The 24432-nt window shown below is 34.5% G+C and overlaps 5 protein-coding genes across 6 annotated transcripts; 2 read left to right on the forward strand and 3 right to left on the reverse strand.

The window, feature by feature from the left end:
* Positions 1 to 500: 500 nt before the first annotated feature.
* On the forward strand, positions 501 to 3878 carry LOC109148124 (replication protein A 70 kDa DNA-binding subunit A). Its single transcript, XM_019295908.1, has 2 exons — positions 501 to 904; positions 1801 to 3878. Exons 1-2 carry the CDS (start codon positions 642 to 644, stop codon positions 3443 to 3445), a joined length of 1908 nt encoding a protein of 635 aa, XP_019151453.1. The 5' UTR covers positions 501 to 641; the 3' UTR covers positions 3446 to 3878.
* Positions 3779 to 4384, reverse strand: LOC109148126. Its single transcript, XM_019295914.1, has one exon. It carries the CDS (start codon positions 4269 to 4271, stop codon positions 3909 to 3911), a length of 363 nt encoding a protein of 120 aa, XP_019151459.1. The 5' UTR covers positions 4272 to 4384; the 3' UTR covers positions 3779 to 3908.
* Positions 4385 to 7626: 3242 nt separating this feature from the next.
* On the forward strand, positions 7627 to 8461 carry LOC109148198 (RING-H2 finger protein ATL52-like). Its single transcript, XM_019296052.1, has one exon. The coding sequence runs from the start codon at positions 7781 to 7783 to the stop codon at positions 8342 to 8344; it is 564 nt and encodes a 187-aa protein (XP_019151597.1). The 5' UTR covers positions 7627 to 7780; the 3' UTR covers positions 8345 to 8461.
* A 772-nt stretch (positions 8462 to 9233) lies between these two features.
* Positions 9234 to 12224, reverse strand: LOC109148197 (vacuolar protein sorting-associated protein 2 homolog 1). The gene is made up of 5 exons (XM_019296051.1): positions 12009 to 12224; positions 11099 to 11229; positions 10631 to 10735; positions 9750 to 10010; positions 9234 to 9629 (listed from the first exon to the last, which is right to left on the reverse strand). Exons 1-5 carry the CDS (start codon positions 12043 to 12045, stop codon positions 9492 to 9494), a joined length of 672 nt encoding a protein of 223 aa, XP_019151596.1. The 5' UTR covers positions 12046 to 12224; the 3' UTR covers positions 9234 to 9491.
* Positions 12225 to 22306: 10082 nt separating this feature from the next.
* Positions 22307 to 23485, reverse strand: LOC109147884 (protein BIG GRAIN 1-like A). 2 transcript variants are annotated; one of them, XM_019295540.1, is made up of 2 exons: positions 23231 to 23485; positions 22307 to 23188 (listed from the first exon to the last, which is right to left on the reverse strand). In XM_019295540.1, exons 1-2 carry the CDS (start codon positions 23361 to 23363, stop codon positions 22446 to 22448), a joined length of 876 nt encoding a protein of 291 aa, XP_019151085.1. In that variant the 5' UTR covers positions 23364 to 23485; the 3' UTR covers positions 22307 to 22445. The 2 variants fall into 2 exon arrangements, with proteins under 2 accessions (XP_019151085.1, XP_019151084.1); XM_019295539.1 differs by having other exon boundaries at positions 22307 to 23485.
* Positions 23486 to 24432: the final 947 nt, after the last annotated feature.

Raw genomic sequence — 24432 nt, forward strand, 5'->3', positions numbered from 1 at the left:
ACAATTATTGAACTCTAATTCACAATTACAGAACTCTATGTTCATAATTATAAAACTCTATGTTCATAATTTTTGAACTCTATATTTACAATTGCAGAACTCTATATTCACAGTTACATAACAGTATATTTACAATTTTTTATGTCGCTAAATTCTTTTGACAATTTTTATTTAAAAAAAATAATTAATGGAGGAAAATTGTGCCACTAACAACACCGGTACTCCCCAATTGTAGAACAACGTCGTATTGGACCCGTTTTCACCTTGCAAGGTAGACACGGGTCTATTGCATAACAATCCAAACTCAAACGCAGCCTAAATTTCTAAAAGACTTAAGACTTAAGATTTTGGGCCAAAGCCCATGATTCACAGTAGTGATTTAAATAGGCCTAAGTCCAATCTCATCTGGGCTTCCGTTTGAAAAAAAATCGTCTTCCAAGTTCCAACTGCCTGATTAGTGGTTACGAAGGGTCGGTTGCGCCCCCGCCATTTCGTCATCCATCTCCTCTATAAATACCCAATCCAGAGACTGAACCCATTTTTGGTAATCAACTGCCCTCTAAACTTTCCAAAAAATCCGCCTCGGAAGTCTTCAGAATTCTCCAATTACATACACGTCACCTTAGGGTTCCAATTTCCAAATGCCGCCGGTGAATTTAACGGCGAATGCGATCCAGGCTATCAACGCCGGCGACGTCAACTCCAAGCCGCTGGTCCAGGTTTTGGATATCAAGCTCATTGGCAGCACGCAGGAGCGTTACCGCCTCCTGCTCTCCGATTCAGTTTCGACTCAGCACGCGATGCTCGCTACTCAGCTCAATGACCGAGTCAAAACTGGCCGCGTCCGCACCGGTTCCGTTGTCCAGTTGATCGATTACATCTGCAGCACTGTTCAAAATCGCAAGTACGACTCTCATTTCTATCAATAAATACCTTCGATGCTAGAATTTCATTTCTAAACCATATGAATTTCCGCTTGAATTATCATCATGGTTCCGTAGAAGAAAATCAAAATTTACGAGTCTACTAAAGGTGTTTGGTTATGGAATATTTGTTAGCTATTTTGTTAATAATATTATTGAATTGCATATGTGCCTGTTTTTGTTGTTTGTGTGTCTGTAAATATTCTCACATTGCTGTGACAGATACGGTGCACATCCTAAGTTTTTCACATGAATATATGTATATATATTTGATTGTCATGTGAGTATATGTTATAAATTGATGGATTTTTGCAGTGATTTTCCTCACTGTGAATGTGCAGGAAAAATCATCCCTCACCTAAATAGTAATAATAGTATTAAAATATGGTGATGATACCGGGAAGAAAAGGTTGGAACTATGCTGTTCTAGTCAGCAGACTGAAGAATTGCATGTGTGATGATACTGCAAATTCTTCCACTGATTTATTGTTTTGGACTTGTAGAAGCCTTTTTCTAATGACGTAATCTTAATGCTTTTGATTTTTTGCCCCATAGACTTGTGTGTAAAGTTTGTTTCTGACTTTCTGCAGCAATGCAATTTTGTATTTTAACAGCTATTACTGCTGAATGATGCTGTTATTTAATCTTGGTTTGGATTTCTAATATTGATTTGAGAATTAAAATACTCTCTCATTATCAAAGTGTTGATAGTTCAGCTACTTGATTACCAAAGCAACAGAGGAGATTAAATTGCTAAAAATTCTTTAATTTTGTATCAGTTAGTCTGAGAATTTAAAAACTGTTTGTTACATTCAAGTTATTTTTCTATATTTAGTCTTGCTTCTTGAAACAAAAACATAACCTCACCTTGATGCAGGATTGTTGTCATCCTCAATATGGAAACTATCATACCAGACTGTGAAACAATTGGGAATCCAAAAGTACATTTAGAAACTGATTTAGGAAATCAGAAACCAACTCCCAACAGAACTTCTGGGCCTTCATTGTTCAACGGGAATAGCAATATGGCTGCTCAAAGTTCCAGGCAAACAAGCATTGCCAACAGCAACAATTTGAGCTCCCAAAGTGTTGCCAATAATTTTCAGAGCAACCGCCCAATTATTCAACCAGCATACCAACCACCTCCAAACTATAAAGGCCATGGGGCAATCATGAAAAATGAAGCACCAGCACGCATCATTCCTATTGCTGCTTTGAATCCCTATCAGGGTCGATGGGCTATTAAGGCTAGGGTGACTGCAAAAGGTGATATTCGTCGCTACAACAATGCTAGGGGAGATGGAAAAGTTTTCTCATTTGATCTCCTTGATTCTGAAGGTGGAGAAATACGTGTAACCTGCTTCAATGCTGTTCTTGACCGGTTTTATGATAAAATTGAAGTTGGGAAAGTTTACATTATATCAAAAGGCAGCTTAAAACCTGCACAGAAGAACTTTAACCATCTCAAGAATGAGTGGGAGATACTGTTGGAAACATCTTCAACGGTGGACCAATGTCCAGATGAAGACCCTTCAATACCTAGACAACAGTTCTCTTTTAGGCCTATTAGTGAAATTGAGAGTGTTGAAAACAATTCCATACTAGATGTAATTGGAATTGTAATAAGTGTGAATCCTTCTGTTCCCATCCTGCGCAAGAATGGAATGGAGACTCAAAGAAGAATCCTGAATCTGAAGGATCAATCTGGTCGGTGTGTGGAATTGACACTTTGGGGAGATTTCTGTAACAGAGAGGGGCAACAACTGCAGGAAATGGTAGACTCTGGTTTCTTCCCTGTTTTAGCAGTCAAAGCCGGAAAAGTAAATGATTTCAGTGGAAAGTCTATAGGAACAATCTCTGCGACTCAGCTTTTCATAAATCCAGATTTTCCTGAGGCTTTCAGCCTTAGGCAATGGTTTGACCAAGGAGGAAAAGATGTAGCTTCACATTCTATATCTAGGGAACTTATGCCTTCAATTTCAAAGAATGAGATACGTAAAACTATCTCTCAGATAAAGGATGAAGGCCTTGGAAGGTCAGATAAGCCAGACTGGGTTACAGTTAAGGCAACGTTGACTTTCATCAAGACTGATACCTTCTGTTACACCGCGTGCCCCTTGATGATTGGAGATAGACAGTGTAACAAAAAAGTTACTAAGTCAGGAAATTCAAGATGGATATGTGACCGGTGCAATCAAGAATTTGAGGAGTGTGATTACAGGTACCTTATTCAAGGTCAAATTCAGGATCATACTGGGCTAACGTGGGTAACTGCCTTCCAGGAATCAGGGGAAGAGCTTTTGGGTTGCTCAGCTAAGGAGTTGTACATGATGAAGTGTGATGAGGAGGATGATACCAGATTCTCCGAAATTATAAAAAAATGCATCTTCACACAGTTTCTGTTTAGACTTAAAATCAAAGAGGAAAACTATGGTGATGAACAAAGGGTAAAGATTACAGTTGTCAAGGCTGACAGAGTTGATCATTCTCGGGAAAGTAGGTATCTGCTAGATTTACTGTAAGTTTCATCTTTTGATGATAATTGAAGGCAAATTGGAGATTCCTATTGCAAAAGCTTTATACTTTAGGATGATTTACACTTGCGAAGTACTACCAAAAATTCATGTACTCAACTGAGAGTTCTTTTTTATCAACTGCTGTAAGGTGTGTTATTTGTGACATGTTTAAATGTCTAACGTAGTTTAAATATTTGAGATATTGTAATCCAGAAACATATATATATATATATATATATTCTTTCTAAATATTGAATGTATTAGTTCTTACATTCTCATTACATTTATTTTTCTGTTTGCACTGCCATTAAAGTAGAATAGAAAAAGTAGGAAGAGTGCAGGGAAAATAAAATCTTGAATTGCATTCACATGTCTGGAAAATTACAGCTACAGAGATGATAGGTCATCAGGACAGACAAGACAAACAGGCGGGAAAAGGTAAGAATTACATCTGAGGATTCTTTCTTTCTTAGCTTCTCTTGACAGGATCGAAGTTGGAGACACCAATAATAGCACCAAGAATGGCAGCGAGCACAACCCCTCCGGAAACAATGCTGAGCAAGAAGTTCTTGAGAGACGGGGTAACACCATCAGCAGCCTGAGCCACATCTGGAATCACCATGGCAGCAGTTAATGCAGCTGCTGTCAATCCAGTCACAGCCTTTTCTTTGAGCGAGGCCCTGACTTCAAACTTCCCGGCTGGTCTTGACGCCCCAACTGCCTTGGATTCCCTCACCGGCATCGGCTTCAAGAAGGCGGCAGCAGTTGCTTGCCTCTTCGGGGCCGCAATGGTCAATGGCATAGCCATGGAAACCGCACAGGTAGAGGCCATTATTTTGCTTTCAGTAGCTTAGCTCTCTATGCTCCGCAGTTTCTTTCTTCTACTCACAATTTGCTGAATGTGAGGAGTATATGGTGTGAAATGTTTTTGATAGGAGAAGATTGTGTGGGATTCTCAACGAGAGGTGGAAAATGAGGAGAATGCGTGGAGCTTGCCATCTCCAATCCTACGTGGCAACTTCTCCACTTGACTATGGTGGATAAGGTTTATCTCTTTGCCACTTCGGCATCTCTTATTAATTAACTCCCCGCCTCTCTCCTTCCACACACGAAATATATTATACAACATATAAAAATTGAGTAATTAGTACGTTATGCCTTATGGTAGTGGCTATAGAGAAACGATAAAATATAGGGAAAATGAGTTAATTTACCCAATATAATCATTGACTATAGTGGTTTTACTCAGTTTAGTTCTAAATAATTTTTTATGCTCAATTTAGTTCTCAACTTTGATAATTTTACACAATTTAGTCTTTTGTTAAAAATTATGTTAGTTGACTGTTAGAAATAGGGTCCTAATGGTAATTTCTCATTACTACTGCCTCTATGCTACTTCGCTACTGCTTCTCTACGGGGCACCAAAATCCAACTAAAAAAAAACTATTTAAAAAAATTGTAGGCAAATATTTATTTATTTATTTAGGGTTGAAATTGATTTGGAGATGAAGATCTCTATTTTTGCGTGGAACTTAATAAGGGGAAGAAGAAGGAATCATTCTAAATGGGATGAAGGATGAGAAATTACTATTAGGATCCTATGTCTAATAGTCAACTAACAGAATTTGTAACAAATGATTAAATTGTGTAAAATCATCAAAATCGAGGGCTAAATTGATAATAAAAAAATAAAAAAAAAAAAAGTCATTTAGGAATAAATTGATTACAAAAAGTCATTTAGGACTAAATTGAGTAAAATCACTATAATCGAGGATTATATTGGATATTAACTCTATGAAAAATTATAGTCGAGAACTATATTGAGTATTAACTCTATGAAAAATCTTTGTACACGTATGCTGCCACTTAAACTTTGGACACTTAGGTTAGATTTATATAATTTTATAAAACCAATAGATTTATATTTGTAATAGTATCGATAGTACTTTAAAAAAAAAAATATGAACCAATAGATTTATATTACTTCATCTCAACTTAGTAATAAATTTTATGAGAAAACTTAAAAATTAAAGTCGTCGTTGCTGCTTGTTTGTGGCATGCGTTGTTTTATTCATTGGATAAGTTTAATCCAAGTATCGCTTGGGGTTGGGGTGGGGAATTAAGATGCATTAACATTATATATATATATATATATATATATATATATATATATATATATATATATATATATATATACTGAAAAGAAAAAGATATGTATGAAATTTGAAGATATAAGGGCCCTGTTTGGTAAAATGGCTGTTGGCTGATTGTGTTAATTAGAAGGTATAAATAGTTGATAACATTAGCTTATTGTAGAAAAGTGTTTGGTAAATTAGCTGTTAGCTGATAGCTGTTTGATATAATTTCTTTTCTCAAAAAGCTAATTGAAAAGTTGTTTGGAGTAACTTTTTGAATTTTAGCCTTTTGGAGTTGCAAAAAGCTAATTAACTAAACATTTCTATTGATATTTTAACTAAATCAAACAATTAATAGTGGTCAAATAAGCCAAAATTGACCTATAGGCCAATTTTTTACCAAACAGGGCCAAGGAGTGTTACAAGTTACAACATTTTGTCAAAACCGAATTATATTCTATAGTTGGTAGAACCAACAAATGAATTGTTTGCATGACTTCAAAAAAATTATTAATTCGAGTGAAAAGAGTTTGAGTAATTTAAATATGAGATAAATAATTTTAACTTGTGTACTATACTTTGTCCATTCTTAGATTATATAATTACAATTGAATAATGTTAAAATGCAGAATTATTCGAGTCTGGCCAGCCAAGGGAATAATTTTATATACTTTCATACTTACATTATTAATCTTTAATCAATTATTAATCTAATAATTCAAGAGGCAAACCAACGGTTCTATTTCATGCCTACTCACAACAAACTGTCTTTTTCACCAAATTAAGATCAAGATTTTATTTGATTTTCGACAATTTTGTAATATGTTATTGTTTTTTTATTCTTTTGCTGTACAAGTTACTAAAATTTTCACTTACAAGTAAAATAAATATTTTCTTTATGGAATTACGGCACGGGTATTGCACGTAAAAAGATTCCTAATATATTATTTTTCTTTTCTTCTTATTCCTTTACCCTTTATATTTTAGTTGGAAAGGATCAAATTTACTTTAAAATTTTAAAATATATATGAAAAAAAAAAAAAAGAAGAGGTTATTCCTCTTTTATTTTTTGAAGGTATCACCGCCGTCGCCTTTCTTTTTGTCTGCATTAACCCAAGTGTGAAGCAAAGGTGTTCCTTGACTTCCTTCTATTCTCTTTCTCCATTCTTGAGAGCATCCTCAATAAATACAGACTTTAGTTAGTTTTTGTGAAGGTAATTAGGAGAAAGAAGGGAAAGGAAGAAAAAAAATTAATAGTTCTAACGCGCCCAATGAGAAAGGCTTGGTTTTTTTTGGGACAGTAAATTCCCAAAAAAAAAAAAAAAATCTTGTAGAGGATTCAAGTCTTTTCTCTTTTTTACATTAATATAAAAGTTGCAAAAATCATCCAAAATTTTTCTATTGGAGATGTTCTAACTCCTAAGTATATGAAAAATGTTTCTATTTTCTTTTAAAAAAATATTTAACATGATGTCGTGATAAAGATTTTTATTATTTATTCATTAATTAATCGGCTCTATTACTACCTAATAAAATGATTCATTTAAATTAAATATGATAAATTCAATGCAATTATGTAAACGTAACAAAATGATTTTAATAGGATAAAATGTCATATATATATATATATATATATATATATATATATATATATATATATAGGGGGTAATTGAGTTAGAACGAGTTCAATTAGTCAAAATTTAAAGCTTCAACTTGACTTAAGTGAATGTTGAAAGAGTAAAAGTCTAAACGTTTATTGTTTGGATACAAAATTTATAATAATAAAACAAAAATCTAGAGTTATAATATTATACTTATATTACTAAGAAAAATAAATTAGATACGCAAACTATTTTAACGAAACGAAGTATTAAAATACTCAAATTCGACTTAATTCATTAGTCAAACTTCTCAAGCATGAACTCGACTAAACAATAACCAAATTAAATTTGAATAATCATCTCGAGTAACTTCCCTCATTTACACCTTTTTAATATATATACCAGTAAACCACCTAGTATTTACTATTTAAGACTAAACTCACTTAAAATATCTTTTTTCATTTATTAAGTATTAATTTAATTTGAAGCAATAAGATAATACATATATGGATAGCGCAGATTGATACTTCAACCTTGGAAATGATAAACATTTTGACGTGACAAATTATATTTGTCATCACTCATCATTCATCAAGGGCAAGGCTATGGCAGCTTCACCAACCAACTCTACTTCTCATCCTCCTCCTCCCACCCCATCGCCTTCTCATCCCAAATCAAATCTCCCCATGTTATACTACGGCCTCGTCGTCATCGGCACCGCCGCCATCGTCCTCGCGCTCTACAACCTCCTCATCATACGGTGGTGCGCCGAGAGCCGGCGGCGGACGCGGCTGAGGAATCTGAGGATGGGCGACAGCACCAGCTTCGTCAGCTTCCGGAGCTCCGACAGCCGCAGCATCAACCTCAACCTAGCAGTGTCCAGTTTCCGGTACAAGAATGAGGGCGTCGAGGTCAACGAGTGTGCTGTCTGCTTGTCGGCGTTCGAGGACGGCGAGGAGGTCCGGCGACTTCCCAAATGCAACCACTCTTTTCACGCTCCTTGTATTGACATGTGGCTCTACTCTCACATGGACTGCCCCCTCTGCCGCTCGCCGGTTGAGCCGCCGGTCCTTACCCGTCACAAAAACACGGCGACCGAGCAAGCCCTTGAGGGGAATACATCTCAGGAAGGATTAATAGTCCCAAACAATGCTTCTTCAATAGTTTAATTTTACCATACTTGTAAACTTTCTTCTTCTTCTTCAACTTTTTTTTTTTTTTTTGTGAGTAGAAAATGATACCATTCTTGTACAGTAACCCGACCAATCATTCGAGTTTGGTGTAGTTCGATGTGAAGTGGATAATATCAAAGAAAATTTTTCCAAATCTTAGTCCTTCAATTTTATTCAAGTACAAGTTATTTTTTTTACGTGGGTCTCAAAACAAGTGTCGTTTATAAAGTGAGATACTTAGTATTTTCCATCAAAGAAAGAGTTAGCAAATGGTAAATTTTAAAAGAGATACTTCTGCTAGTTGAGGTTCTAAAATATCTAAACAACTAAACTAGTTGCTTAGGTCAACTAACTCGATATCTTCATCCATAGAATGAGAATCCAATAAACAAGCCGTCTATATCATGAATTAGTACTTAGTAGGCCTGCTGCCCTTACCTTATCTTACAGTTTTGTCGGTATGGATTGAACTATACCAATGTCACCATCTGCCGCTCTCCTTCTGTCCAATAATTCACACCCCACTAGTTGAAATTTCGCAGTGTGTATGCCGCCCTTCAAATTCTATGGGCGCTTTTGCTCATAGGCGGACTCCACAACCTAACCCGACCTAATTTAAACCACAATGATTTAACAATCTCTTAAATTGAAAAATCAATATCTGGTGTCCACCAAGAACCTACTAAACTAGGTGAAATTTTCGCATTACAGTTACCCGAACTTGATCATGAGACTTCATTCTCAATCTACCACGGAGTATCAATTGAACTATCCTATGGGCATGGTCGCTTTTGCTTACCCTTGGAACATGGGAAGAAAACATAACCTAACGGGAACACTTCGTTGTCTACTACTCACTAGTCTAGTAGTCTACATCAAGTAATAATTGAGTAGTAAATATTTCATTAATGATTAATCTTCAGACGAAGGAAATTAAAAAGAAAATAGTTACACAAAGTAGTCAAGTTTAGTTTTGACTCAAGATGCACAGAAGAATTCGGTTATAGAGACATATACAAGAAAGATTGGTCTGTGTAGCAATGCCACGCTTAATTTAGGTTGATAAATTGAAGATATTAATACATGTTAAAAAGGGGGGCGTGTCTCCTTTCGTGGGGAGATTATTTCTAGTTTTGAAAATTATTTACATCCTCCTCAAATTGTCTAACCTTGCCTGCAGATCGCTGTCGATCCCGGTGTCATCGTTCCCGGTTGCCTCAGCTTGGGGGACCTTGGTTTTTGCTGCTGGTGCAGCTACAGCGGAGGAAGGTGCATTGAGAAGCTGTAAATAAGTCAAAAGTAAAAAGGATTCAGCATAGTGCATTTGAGATTAAGTTGATGAAATATGATGGATGGAATTATTGCAAATTTATTATTTTTAAAAAAATAGGAGGGAAAATACCTCGGAATTCATATCAATTCCAATTTCATCGAGGACCTGGTTCACCAACTCTTCAGTTTCTTCTTCTTCTTCGTCCCCTTCCAATGCATCATCTATGGCATCTCCCATCACTTCACTTACCATTTCCATTTTCTCGTTTTGCATCTCAAACTCTTGCATTATCCTCTGCAGTGCAGGCAAGTTCATCTGTCTATTCATCTTGCCCATTGCCTTGGTGACACCTTTCATTGCCTCCCCCATAGCTTGAGTTGATTTCAAAGTCTGATGATCATACCACAAACAAAATCTACTTTGTATGTATCAAGATAAGTATTTAAAAGTACACAGTCCAGCATAAATCACATTATTAATCTAGCAATCAAATTTTGCATGAATTGTTAGTCCGTTATCCCACAGCACGTTATACTTATGTATGCATCAAATGGTACATAAGTATGGAAGATGAACACTTTTATGAGGAAAAAAAAAAAGGATTAGGGAAAAAATGGAAGGTGGGGTTGATTCCTGACATAATAAGCTGTGTTCTATTAAAAGACGGCGAAATTTGAATTTCTTTATGTTTCGTTCTTTCATTTTTTACTACAGCTTTTTGTTTCTGGATGCTTTTTAGGGAGGGAGAAGGATTTATACTCTTAAAGCTCGTCAGAATATCCTTCTTCAAGATACCATATAAACTTTGGTAGTTTGGTCAGAACTTATACAATACAAAACCGGGAGAGGGCAATTAAGAAATTCATGACTATATTAGGCAGATTATTGTGAAGATAAAATAAATTTAATGTGTGTCACTGAAGATGCAAAACTACATGGAGATACAAAATGACAATAGTACATCCTAATATAAACATTAAAAATAACAGTAAAATGTATTCAATGTCTACCTGGATCCTGAGGGAGACCCCTTGAAGTTGGGACTTCAGCTTATAAAATTTTTCAATTTGATGTCTTGTTCTAATGAGATCCTTTGCCATCACTTTAACAGCTCCCTAAAATAAAAAGAACTCAAAATCAAATGGAGACTCAAGTATTGTTGCTTAAGAGTCAGAACTTCATTACCATTATGCAATAACTCATTAGACCTGTGTATATGTAATCCACACATACAAGCTTTTAAACTTAACTATCAAAGTTTAGTAGAGAATATGAAGTCTATCTAGTCACCTAGAGAAAGGTACATATACAAATTCACTTGTGGGGGAAGGAGGGTACCAAATGTCAAATTAAAATGCCTAATAAGCCTAACAGAAATTAAAAAAGAACCCATCTGTCCTTGCTTTGAGCGCTTTTAACTCCAAAATTGAGTGCAGCTGAACTATATAACAAGCATACCAGAAACTAAGAAAACCTACCATCTGTCCTTGCTTCGCACTTTTCTTTATCTCTGCAATAAGTTTTTTCTCTTGAGCTTGTAACCCTTGTCTCTCCCTTTCTATTTCTCGGATAGATTTATCAAGCATCCGCTTGTTCTCCCGTAGAAGCTCTGAAAACATCAGTTTTAAATAAAATCAATCAAATTACTTCACAGTATTCACCTACAAAGCAATATTTGTAAGTCCAGACAACACAATTGAACACTGCATAGTTTACACATGTGAGAACCCTTTTTTCAGTTGAATAAGCACCAAGCTTAAATAGAAATTACAAAAGCCAGAATGTTGAAAATTATCTAACATCATCAAGATTTCAGAATCATGAAGCTAACATTTTCTTAGCATCTGCAAATTACAAAACTAATAATAATAATAATAATAATAATAATAATAATAATAATAATAATAATAATTTTAATAACATTATACCATCAAACCTTAGACTATAGTAGTAGAGCATTGAACCTTATATAGCATTTCCATACCTTCAAAGCTCCAAACATTTTTTTGTTGCTCAAAAAGCAGTTATTTTCACTAAGCCTACAATCTGTCGCCCAAGTTATAACTTTGAGCAATAAATTTCTATTATAATACCTCATATTAATACGATCAGAGCATCTATACCTTCAAACAAACTTAACAGCGATAAACAATATTATAAGTCCTAATTTTAGCCTGAAACACAGAATTCTTAATTACAAATTCATATAAACAAAACTGACAAAAATATAAGTTGATCTAGCATCAATCCACATATATCAACACAGCACAGGCCAATTTGAATCAGCAACAGTAAACTTAGCACAAATCATTAAAAAAAACTGCACAAATTACAGGAAATTTACTATAAATGAAATACGTAGATCTGTAAGTGCGCGAAAATACGGACCTGCGGGAGTTTTCTTCTTGCCGAAGAGGAAACTCATCGCGATTGTTGGAACGATCGATTCTGCAAGCAAAACAAAAAAACTGTACTGAAGGAGGAGAAGTCCTCTTCAGCAGAATTCTCTCTCTCTCTCTCTCTCTCTCTCTCTAGAGCTCAAGTCGTCTACCACTATTTCTCTGGGAGAAGAATGATCTTTTGGAGGCTTACGTATTACGCGGCAAAAGTGGCCACTGGCCAGGGGACTCTGGAATACTGGAATCTACGCAGAAACGATCAGTTGAAATGTTGAATGGACTGGTCCAGATTCGACGTTAAGAGTCCAATAGGAATTAAATGGGCCAAATCATTCAATATTGTAACATCTCAAGACTTTGAATTGGGCCAACAGAGGCCCACAATTTTTGTCCGCAATCATTATTCCATGAACCATGGTCTACAGTTTTACATCATTCCAAATGCTCTGTTGGGTCAGATGTGGGGTGCCCTTAAGGTTGGGGTTCAACCTTTTGGAAGAATGAACCATGGTCTACACATTTGGGCAAATTATATCGTGCACCGCGGTACATACTCGATTATGCACCACGCGTCAGACGCTACAGTGTGTCTAAACCGACATTGTCAAAACGACGTCGTTTTATTTAATGAAAAGAAACGGAATCTCCGCAAAAAATAACTTTGTTCTTCAGTTTCATTTTGTATACACTGCAGTTTCAGTTCAACACAATTACAGTTTCATTTCGACATAACTACAGTTTCATTCAATATTTATACACTCAAATATGTGAATATGTTATTTAATTTTATTTTATATACACTATAATTTCAATAAAACACAACTACATGCACATTTGAATATAGTTACAGCTTCATTGTACAATATACACTCAAATATGTGAAATGTTATTCAGTTTCATTTTATATATACTGTAGTTTCATTTCACCACAACTACAGTATCATTTTGCTATAACTGTAGTTTCATTTGATAATATAAAAATAATACATGAGTCAGTATCGGTTTAGACACACTGTAGTGTCTGACGCGTGGTGTATAATGGATTATGCACCGCGGTGCACGATATAACGACCCACATATTTGTGGGAATCATAAATAAAAATTACATTTTTAATATACTAAAAGTACACTATTTATAAACATAAAGTATATTATTTGAAAGTAGATAAATTTTATATATATATATATATATATATATATATATATATATATATATATATATAGAGTATTATCAAATAATATACATTCGGTACACAAATAATTTACTTTTAGTATATTAAAAATGTATATTACATTCATGGTCAACACAGCTATTGATGGTTTTTGGGTTTTCGGGCCCAAGGAGGTCCAACACAACCTTTAGCTGGAGGATACACCTTTCAATAAAGTTTGCTAAAATAATATGGGCTCGATGATTTTGACGTGGAAACCGAAAGGAAAACCACGGGCCTTTTTGGGCGGTGCCAAGCCTAATTCCACTATGCATTTTGTAGGTGTCTTTTGTACATACTTGTAGGGCTATTCTCTATACAAAGTGTTGGTTTTCTAATAATATAGTGAGAATAATAGAAATGAGAGTGGTAAAATGGTGTGGAAGAGTCCTTCCATGTGTGTAGAGTGAGTGGTCCTCTTGGGAGAGTCCTCCCATGTGTGAATAACATGATTGAAATCTTCTTGAGAGAGTGTTTGTGGAAGAGTGCTATGTGGCCTCCTCGTATGTAAGAATGGTTGCCCCCTCACTTCTTGCTCCCTTCCTCCTTTTATAGTAACAAGCCAAGTAGTAACTGTTGGGTAGGCATTCAGTAGTAATTAGTGGGTTTAATACTAGGAGAATGATGGCTAATTAATAATGGAATTAATAATTTGTATAGGGAATGGCTAGTCAATGAGTGTTTGAAGGTGATTTAATAGGGGTTTTATGAGTAGTAAATAGGAGGTTATGGTTGTTTAAGTAAGGGAAATTAGTGGGTGATAATAGGTTAGTAATTAGGGTATAAATAGGAGATTAATATGAGTTAACGGCTAGTTTTAGGCCGACCTTCTTCCGGGTCAAGCCGACTCCTCGGTTTGGCTCGTATCTCTTTTGGGCTTACTCCATTTTCCTTTTGGGCTTCTCTTCTTCTTCTTGGGCTTGATCTCTTTTCTTCTTGGGCCCCGAGTCCATGGGGTTCAGACCCCATCAGCTATGTTGATCATGGTCCACACAATAATTTGCTTTTTGACCCGAAGAGAAATTTGTAATTTTTTAAGAGCAAGTACTATTTTTGGTCCCACTTGTATTAGCAAAATGACAGTTTTAGTTCAAATGTTTACTTACTATCAATTTTTATTTACGACTATTGTTTTAGTGTCAAAATTGATCATGTCGATCGCCTCTCTGGCTAAAACATGCCGAATTGTGTAATTTGTAAAGTTATTTTCGTCTATTTATGTATAATATGTCAATTTCATAAATGTATGAATTGACAAAAATACTCCTACGAATTACACATTCTGGCATATTTTAAACGAATTGGCGACCGGCGTGATCAATTTTGACACGAAAATAATAGTCATGGATAAAAATTGGTAATCATTAAACATGTTAATACTTGATAGGGTTATTGTCAGACCGTATCCTCGATGGTCGGTATTGGACCCTTTGATCTAGTAGATCACATCCCGACCTAGACAGACCTACCCCAGGCCCCCGACCGTTATCGTGACTGACCTGGTCCACAATCGGGTCTACAGGCGCCCTAGAATGTGCATGAGACCGGTGCCAAGTGGAAGCGACCCAGATAGTGGGATACTGTTAGAAGTATGTCCACACACGTCGCGTACCCTTTCGGCCCCGACCGCAACCCGTGCATGCGCACCACGCATCTTTCATGTCAAGAGTCCGGGTTTTGTCCCCTTCTTCCCCTATAAATACCGCATTTATTACCTGTGGAAAGGAACTTTTAGACTGATCCACGTACATCTAATCTATACACTCGGAGCGCCCCGACCCATCAAGGGACCCTGAGCTCATCATTCTACTCATCGTATAGTACACGTATACCGCCGTATGCCCATATATACTGTACCAATACTCATTAAACCAAAATTGTATTTGCTTTTTTTTTTAAAAAAAAAAAAATTAATAATAATAACTAAATTATAATTTCTATACGTCTATAACTATCACCTTCGTTACTGCAAGTTAACAAATCATTGGCAAAGTGAATGAGGTTTGAGATATATATATATATATATATATATATATATATATATATATATATATATATTGTGACTAAATATAGTACTAAAATAAGAGATCTTCATTAGGTGGATGAACTAGGTTGATTCAATTATAAAAGTTAATGTTGATTGCAATGATATTGGGCAACCAAGGATTGTTGTTGCTGGAGGAGTATTGAGAAATTGTAAGATTTGTTTGGAGTTTTTATGCACATATGAAGGAGAGAGAGCATGAGTTGAATGAGAGATGATAAATAAAAGAGAAAAAATTACATTTGGATTATATATGATTTTTTGTGAGCTACACGAAAATTTAAAAAATAATAATAATAATCTCTTTGGTTCGCGTTTTGTGCACCAACTGTGCCTGCTAGGCACGTAAACTATCTTTTTTATTTTTACAACAAATTTTTTCCTTTTTTCCTTCCCTATTCTCACTCCCCCTCCCTCTTATGTGGCCTAAAAAAAAAGGAATAAGGCTCAAATTGGCGACTGAACGAAAAAAAAAAAAGTGCAATTAGATTACTGAACACTTCAAATGTATGCAATTCCACCTGATAGCAGGTTACCATTAATTTTAGCATGTTACTTGCTTAGGTGGTAGCTGAGTTGGCATTTTTAATAATTTTTAATAATTTTTTTTTTAAAAAAATTATAAAAATTATAAAAAAAAAAAAAAAAAAAAACCAATGAGGTGGCCGGCGGCCACCCCTTCGTTTTATTTATTTATTTAATTTTTTTAATTAAAAAAATTAATATACCTCTACCGTTATAACTTCAGTTATCTTTTCCACTATTGTTACTATGCACATGCATCCATCATATATTTTCTTATCTTCTTCAATATACATTATAATTTGGAGTTATTTTATACAATATAAATATCAAATGTATAAAAATGTTTACATCATCATTATTATTATTATTATTATTATTATTATTATTATTATTATTATTATTATTTAAATATCAAAAATTTTAATATAAAATAATAATATTGGGCACCTAATTTCTGTGCATCGCGCATAAGAAAATACTAGTTCTTGATATAAGAGATGGAGAAACGTTTCAATTTACAACAAAATAGAAAGGTTCATTAATTGTAAAGGGAGTAATTTTATATGTGAATTTGAAGAAACCGGTGTAGATGTTCAAATTTCCAATGCCATCAAGAACAGTATTAAAAGTAAAATTATTTATGTAAGGGGTAGAAATGATTCCAATGCCATCAAGAACAGTATAAAAGTAAAATTACTTATGTAAGGGGTAGAAATGAGTAGTATAGAGTATAGAGGTAATGGCGAAGGTGAAAGCTGCAATAATGGGCAGTGGAGAGAGCGCACGTGGGGGGACGTGAAAGCACCAAGGGCAGAGGTGGTCACGTGCGGTTCTGCGTTTCCTATCTTCTTCTGCTTCTGCGTTCACAACAGAGCCAGCAGAGGAGATCTTTTTGGCGAGCACGCTTCGCTTTGCTTTTGCTATTGCTATTATACGTACGCCTTTCCCCGATCGTATTCATATACTTTAATCCCCTGTACACGTCGCAGTGCACGTGCGAGGCCCACCACTAAATCGAGGGGCACTAGTTTACAATTGTTATAACATGGAACAAGTTCATTTTGTATTATAAATCTTGATTCAAAAATTATGTGTTTACCGTTACTATATTTTATAATTGTAGTTAATTGTGTTATGTATCTGTACATAAATTCAAGATACAAAACATATTGGTCATGTTTGGTAACATAATTAACTTATCAGTTTTTGACAACTATTAGCTATTTGACTTAATTAAACAATTAATATATAAGTGTTTGATTAATTAACTTTTTGTAATAATTTATTGCTCTAAAATTTTAAAATTCAAAAAGCTACTCAAAACAGTTTTTTCAGTCAACTTTTGAGAAAGTCATTTTGCATGTAATCAGCTATATCTTTCTACAATTAGATAATGTTATCAACTAGTCAAACCCACTAACCCAATAAGCTACCAGTTATTTATCAAACACACTCGTTATGTGTTTGTAATTAACATATTTTGTATTTGTATTTAACAATGTATGTGTCTTTAGTAATCATTTTATGTGTTTGTAGTTAACATGTTATGTGCCTTCAATTTATTTACAGAATTACATGTTCTAATTGAGTCGTTGCTACAGATACAAAATATGACAACTATAAAGTATAAATACATAATTTGAAAGTTATTTTGGATTAAGATCCACAATACAATAATGTAGTCTTGATCCATGGCATAATTTTCTGTTGGGTTATCCAATCTTCATATCCAAGGGTCCGTCAGATTTAGTCTGAACTGATTCTGCATGGCTGTATCAATAGAGGCCAATAATTAGGTTTCATTTTAGTTAGCAAGTTCACACTAATTTCGATTCCGGGAATTTTAATTTGTAGTTTTTGATTCGGTTTATTTCAAATAATAAAGTTTTTTTTTTTATAAGAATAAAGTTTGGTTTTATTTTGTAAGCGGATAAGAATTTTTTTAATTCTTACATATAACATCCAATATTTTAGTTTAGAGCTTTCTTTAACACAATATATTCTTTACAAGAGTTGAACTATAATTTATAAATTCACTAACTATCCTGAACTGCTGTATTAACAAACAATAAAAATTGATTTCAATTAATATTGATTCAACTAACAATTTTGAATTTGAAGCAGGAACCTAGATAAATCTTATCTGAGTTTTTTGCTTTCTACGGGAAGAAAGAAACACAGGTTAATGGCCATAATTGTTGGAATTATGGAAATATGGTTAAATTTTATATTTTCTAACCATCTGTGGTAAAAAGAATTAGGAAAACATGTCCAACATTTAAATGTTCAAAATTTTTGACCACTTTTGTTGACAGTCAATATTACAAATCACTTTAATTGGTAGTCAAAAATAATGACAAACGATTTTTTGAATCTCCAAAATAATTAGAAAGGTCACTTTCCACCAAAAGTCCTCATGGTTCAATTCCAATCATCCTAACACTCTAGAATTGTGATTTTTTTTTTTCTATAATGACCATTTTTTTGCGTCCCGTGTTTTTATTTTTGTGTTTGTATATTACCTATGTATAAATTATTGATAATGGATAATGTCCTTGTCTTTGCCCCTATTGGGGCGGGGATTGGGGATCCCTACCAGAGACGAGAAAATTGACATCCTTAGTTAGATTGTAATCACACACAAAAAGAAGTATAAATTATTATTGATAATATATAACAATAAATGTTGGACTTAATAGTAAATGAAAATAAAATAATAAAAATTAATCACTGCAATAATAAGAAAAAAATTTAAAAATAATTATTTATGAATTTAACCAAATATGGTGAATTACTTATCACTGTGTGTCTGTGTACTGTACGATATAATTTGTCCCTTCCAAGATGTATCATTGTGACAAATGTGAGCACAACGAAGTACTCATGGTCGCTAGTAATGTCTCAGCACAAAATAATAATGTGAAAACGACACCACATAATACGTGCACTTGATAGTTAATTATTATGCGTTGGTTGTTGCCGTCATTTAATCACCTATTAACGTCAGTAATTAATTAGAGTGATTGTGATCATTTATAGCTGGCTTGATAATGTTCTCACACGGAGTTTACTTTACTTCACTGTTTGGAATCTTTTCCAATAATAGGAAAAAGTTACATTTTTCCGTCTATAAGTTATGGAGTAATAGTAAAATTTATCCATATTAGGTGCTCACTTTAAGGTACATAATTTATAACAGACACAAAAACTCATAATACAAGACACATACACATATTATATATTTACTTATTATCAAATTTGATTTGTGTAGATAATATATGTCTCATACGTATATAATTTCATAATACAAGACATAAGTTTGTAAAATAAAACACACAATATTGTTGTGTATTACACAACTACTAATCTATTTCAGGTACAGAATTCATACGTAAGGTACAAAATTGCATAACATGAGACATAGAAACGCATAACACAAGATACATACACATGTTTTATATTTACTTTAGCTCAGATACATAGTCTGAGAGTCAATATTCTTAAAGTACATAATTGCATAATACAAGACACAAAAACGCATAACATAATACACAATTTATATACTGATTATTCATAATTTACATACTGAATGTTCACAAGTCAAATTGTGAATATTTAGTATGTAAATTGTGAACATTCAATATGTAAATTGTGAATATTTAGTATGTAAATTATGAACATTAGTATCTAAGATTATAAACATTTAATATGTAAATTGTTAATATTCAATATATAAAATGTGTATTTTTTTACCAAAACAAGGTGGACCCAAATCCACATAATAATTTGCCATATAAAAGGGTAGCCAGAAAATGTAATACCTACCTAACATCTCATTTAATTTTCAAACACCATTCCTAATTTCCTACCTTCTATTATATTCACATCAAATTATACCATGGATCATAGTCCACCTTACCTTATGTACCATGATTTAAAATGACATTTAAATTATTTATATACAGTTAACATATTATATCCATGCAGTTAATAGATTATGTGTCTGTAAATTAAAAGTACATAACATGCTAACTTTATATTATATGCATTTATTTAACATATTATGTGCTTGTAATTAATATATTATGTCACGGGACTGTATCTACCAATTATGTGGTGGACATAAGATATAAAAACCATCCATATAAGCTATCATTTTGTATATGTATAAAAGTTTATAAATTCAATTAACTTTGTATTATTTATAATTCGCGTAAATTGTTTAATTGATGAAGTCTAAAAATGTAACATGTTAATTATATCAATTGTTTGATGTTACACTACAATAAGGGTGTAAACGAGCCGAGCCGAGTTCGAACTTGATAAACAATAGGTAGGCTTGAGCTCGACTCAGTTATGAAACGAGTCGGCTCGAATTCGAAGTTGACTGAGTTTGAGTCGAACTCTAACTGAGTGGTTCATCAGTCTAAAACATTTGAGCTTGAACTCGAGCCGAGCTTTGACCGAACGACTCATGAACTGCTCAGCTCATTTACATCCCTACATTAGTTATATATATTGCACATGTTTTCAATTCGATCAATAATTTAATTGTATCTTTATTAATAAGTAAAAGAACTTATTTGATGATGATTCCTAAGAAAAATAATAGAATTGGACCTAGCAAGAGATTTCTAAAGGGGACTTCCTTTTCAAATCACAATCACTTATAAGGAAAATAATCAATAATCTTTTCTCTTGCCTAGCTTTTGGTGTTTGTACTTGAAGAAAATTTCATTTTTTCTATATAACTAAAAAAAAGTGAAGATTATATTTGAAATTGATTTATGTTTTGTCCCTAGCATGTGACATAATTTCTTATATTGTCTTTTTTTTTTCTTTTTCTATTTCCTCTCCAGTACTCATATGCAATTTTTGTACAGAGTATAAATATATCAAGATCAGAGTTAATACCTGATTTAGTCCATCGACTACTAAAATTTTACCATTTTGATCATCGAATGTTAAATTTGTTCAATTTCATCCTCAACTATGTAATTGTTAACTAAAACGGGTCTAATTAGGACCATTTTGGTTAAGACAAATGACTGTTTTAGGTAAAAATTGTAAATGGAGTTGAAATTGAATAAATTTGAAAGTTGAGAACCAAAGTGAAGAAATTCTAATAGTCGAGAGACCAAATCAGGTATTAACTCATATATCAATTATTGTTATTTCTATTTCTAACTTAGTAACGAACTTAAAATAAGTTATATATTTTGCTGACAGCCACAAATTATAAAACAACATATTTTGTACAGATAAAATAGGTGAAGTTTAGGATTGAAACTTGTTATGTCTGAAAACGTTTTCAACAGTGGACTTAATGACTGTAGTAGACAGAGTAGGTAGACAACATCATATGATATACGGTCACTTTCTCATAAAGATTGTGTTGCCCATGCTCTCAAAATGTCGCTTTTGAAGTTCCCTTTTGTTGGGGAAGCCAAAAAGTAGAAAAATACAATAATAATATCAGATATAGACATCAAAATTTCACCTTCTCCTAAATGATTTCAAAAAGTTGTGTATGGACAAAGATGCCAATAGATATATATGCATCTTTTGTATGTACCTTCATCCCAAAATTTCAACACCTCAAAAGTGATAACAAATCATTTTTTCTTCAACCCTAAGAAACACCATCATTGCAATTTGCGACCCTCCACGTCCAACTTAGACTTCATCAACTACTTTCAAGTATTCATCTTCAATTCCCACAAAGTGTTTAACTATGTGTGATATTTTGTTTTTAAAAAAAAAAAAATTCTTTTATATCATATCGGTGCACGTGATATATTATATTTAGAGTAATACCACTTGTCCACACAGATAATTGAGTTGGTTCTTAAATGATAAATTATGAACAAAGACGTAGAATTGAGCCCAGTCCTGACATAATTTAGTGAGTCACCTAGGGATTTTGCCTTTTGACATATAACACTTGTAATGATGCTTCTTCTAGCCACTTTTAGAATATGCAAAATTGATTCTTAGTAGGGAGTAACCCGACCAAGCCAAGTTGTTTAGTTTGTTGGTCTAATTACTAATACCTCACAACTTTAATTTTTCCCGTGGTAAGAAAATTTAGGTCAAGGTAGACATTAACGTGAACCCTAATTTTAATTTTCAATTACCGGTGGTCGGGAAATTAAAAACATTTTAAAAAAAATAGTCATTGTTGTAAAAATAAAATAGACACTTGATAGCAACTGATGTACTATGATATCTCATCACACATAGTCTATTTAGATACTTAAATAACACGTAAATTTATTGATACCATGCATTCGTACCCAACTACACAAATAAAAGTATGTTCTTCAAATAATAAATATTTATTATAACTTATAATGTATACTCGTTACCCTTTCCTGATAGCTGATGTGTTCAGTTTCCGTTCTCGTAATGACTTAATTAAATGAAATGGGATTAAATTGAGATGTATGAAGAGCACAATGTGGTGGGAGCTTACCCTTTTGGAAACATGTTAGGGTTGCTAATTTGGTGCTAGAAATTCAAACAAGTTGCCATCTCAAAGCATTATATTCAAGAAACAAAGGACAATATATATAATATAATGATAATGATAATGATCTCTCAATTAGATATGTAGATTGATGATGATATGAGAAGAGATGTGAAATTACATAAACAACCCACTAGCAATGGCTTGATTGATTTTCATGAGGCTTGTGGTTCCATAGACGGGCAGTTCGTCTCTACTCTCATCCACATGATGATGATGATGATGATGAGTGGCGCCAGCAGTGCCGATGTTGTCCAGCTCGAACAGATCCGAGCTGGCACAACTCCTCCCATCATCCTCGTCATCATTGTACATTCCTCGTACCACCACCTTATTGCCGAGGTTCTTGACCTCGAGATCTCGAAAGCTGCTGTCGTCGTTGAGAATCACGTTGACGGGGCAAAATCTGACTGATCTTTTGGATTTGGACGACGGGGTTTTGCTCAGGCAGGATGGGGCGGCGGCGGTGGTGGTGGAGGCCTTCATGGATCTTGATTTCCTCACCGAGCTCCATTCCTCCGCCGCGGAATCGAAATCTTCGCGGCGGTGGGGTTTGTTGTTCTTGGAGGTGAAGATCGAGTTGAGGAAGTTGCAGATTCTTCTGCCGGGAGAGATGGGCTGCTTCGTCTTCTTCAGCTCGCCGTAGAAGCTCAGAATGCTGGATTTCCTCGCCGCCGTCTTCTTCGTCGGTTTCCGGGCGGCGAAAACGGAGGATCTTGAGGCAGAGGACTCTGCTTCGGAGGAGGAGAATATGCTGGCCATGGAGTCCGTCGAGGAGTTCGAGTCGGAGTTCAAGTGTCTCGCCGGAGTTGCGTTCTTATTATTCGTGCAGTTTTCCACCCATTTCTCCACCATGATTGCGCGTCTAAGGCTGGCGATTTCCTGGCCGCCGGCTTCCGATGAATTGTTCCTTCTGATGAAGCTCCGGTCATGGCGCCCGTGCGATTCGTCGATGGAGTGGTAGATGGATTCCAAGAGGGAGGAGGAAAACGACGGCGTTTTCCCCCGGGATGGCCTTTCCCAGGAGGAAGACATGTGTTTGAATTACAGGGAGAAGATCAGAGTAAAATGAAGAAGATGAGGAAACGGGAAAAGCAGAGGTTTATATATATATATATATGGTGGGAAGTGAGAAGGAGAAGAGAATATTGAGCAGAGGAGGGTGTAGTTAATGGCGAGGGAATAAAATGGGAAAAGCCAAATGCTACGGCTTGGATTTTGGGACAATTGCAGCGAACTTGTAGACTTTAGGGGTGGTTGGTAGGGGAACCCATGACTAGTTACATCGTACCATGCAACGTACATCTTATGTTGGATCAATATTCTAATTCAACTCTTAGTTTTTAAATAGGTTTAAACTCTAAACATGACGATTTTGGAGATTGTAAGAAGAAGTAAATTGTAAGATGTGTTTCAATTATGTAGGGTTAGTGTTTTTTTTTTTGCTCTAAGATTGAGATCTTTCCCCATTATATTGAGGATTTGAACATAAGGTATTTGTTAAGTCACTATATTCACAATCAACCTTTCGACACTGAGTTATTTCTTGGGGGAGATATATATAGTTTTTCAATACGTGAGAAAGGATTAGTAAAAAAATGGAAGTAATAACATGTCTAAGTAATTATACTACACTGAGTTGTCAATATATGTTCAATACCATCAAGAGATCAAGAGGTAAGAGGGATGTCAATAATAATCAAGCCAAGTAAAGATTAATATTGTGTGTCGCCAACCATTTACACAAAAAAAATTGCTCTTCTATGAATGTAGGAAATGGTAGCCCTCTTCTCGATTAACAAGGTCATGTATAGAAGACGTGATATGAATTGAGGGGTCTCAAGCATTTATTTTGTTACATTTTTTTTTTGTACTGATAGAGATTATTCCCCGACCGTAGGTCTAATGGTAGGTCAGGGGTCTTTGACACTTAAGGAGCATAACCCGATCTGACCGGACCGCATCGCATGACCTCCGGACCTATTCTTTCCCTCGACCGCACCGGCGGACTAGCTCATAGGTCGTCCAAAGACGGACTAGTGACTCGACCTCTCACAGCGTAATCTTATCTCATCAGGGATGTTATGACACGTGCATGAAACCC

Source organism: Ipomoea nil, unplaced genomic scaffold (genome assembly GCF_001879475.1).
Source record: "Ipomoea nil cultivar Tokyo-kokei standard unplaced genomic scaffold, Asagao_1.1 scaffold2036, whole genome shotgun sequence".
Classification (NCBI taxonomy): Eukaryota; Viridiplantae; Streptophyta; class Magnoliopsida; order Solanales; family Convolvulaceae; genus Ipomoea; species Ipomoea nil.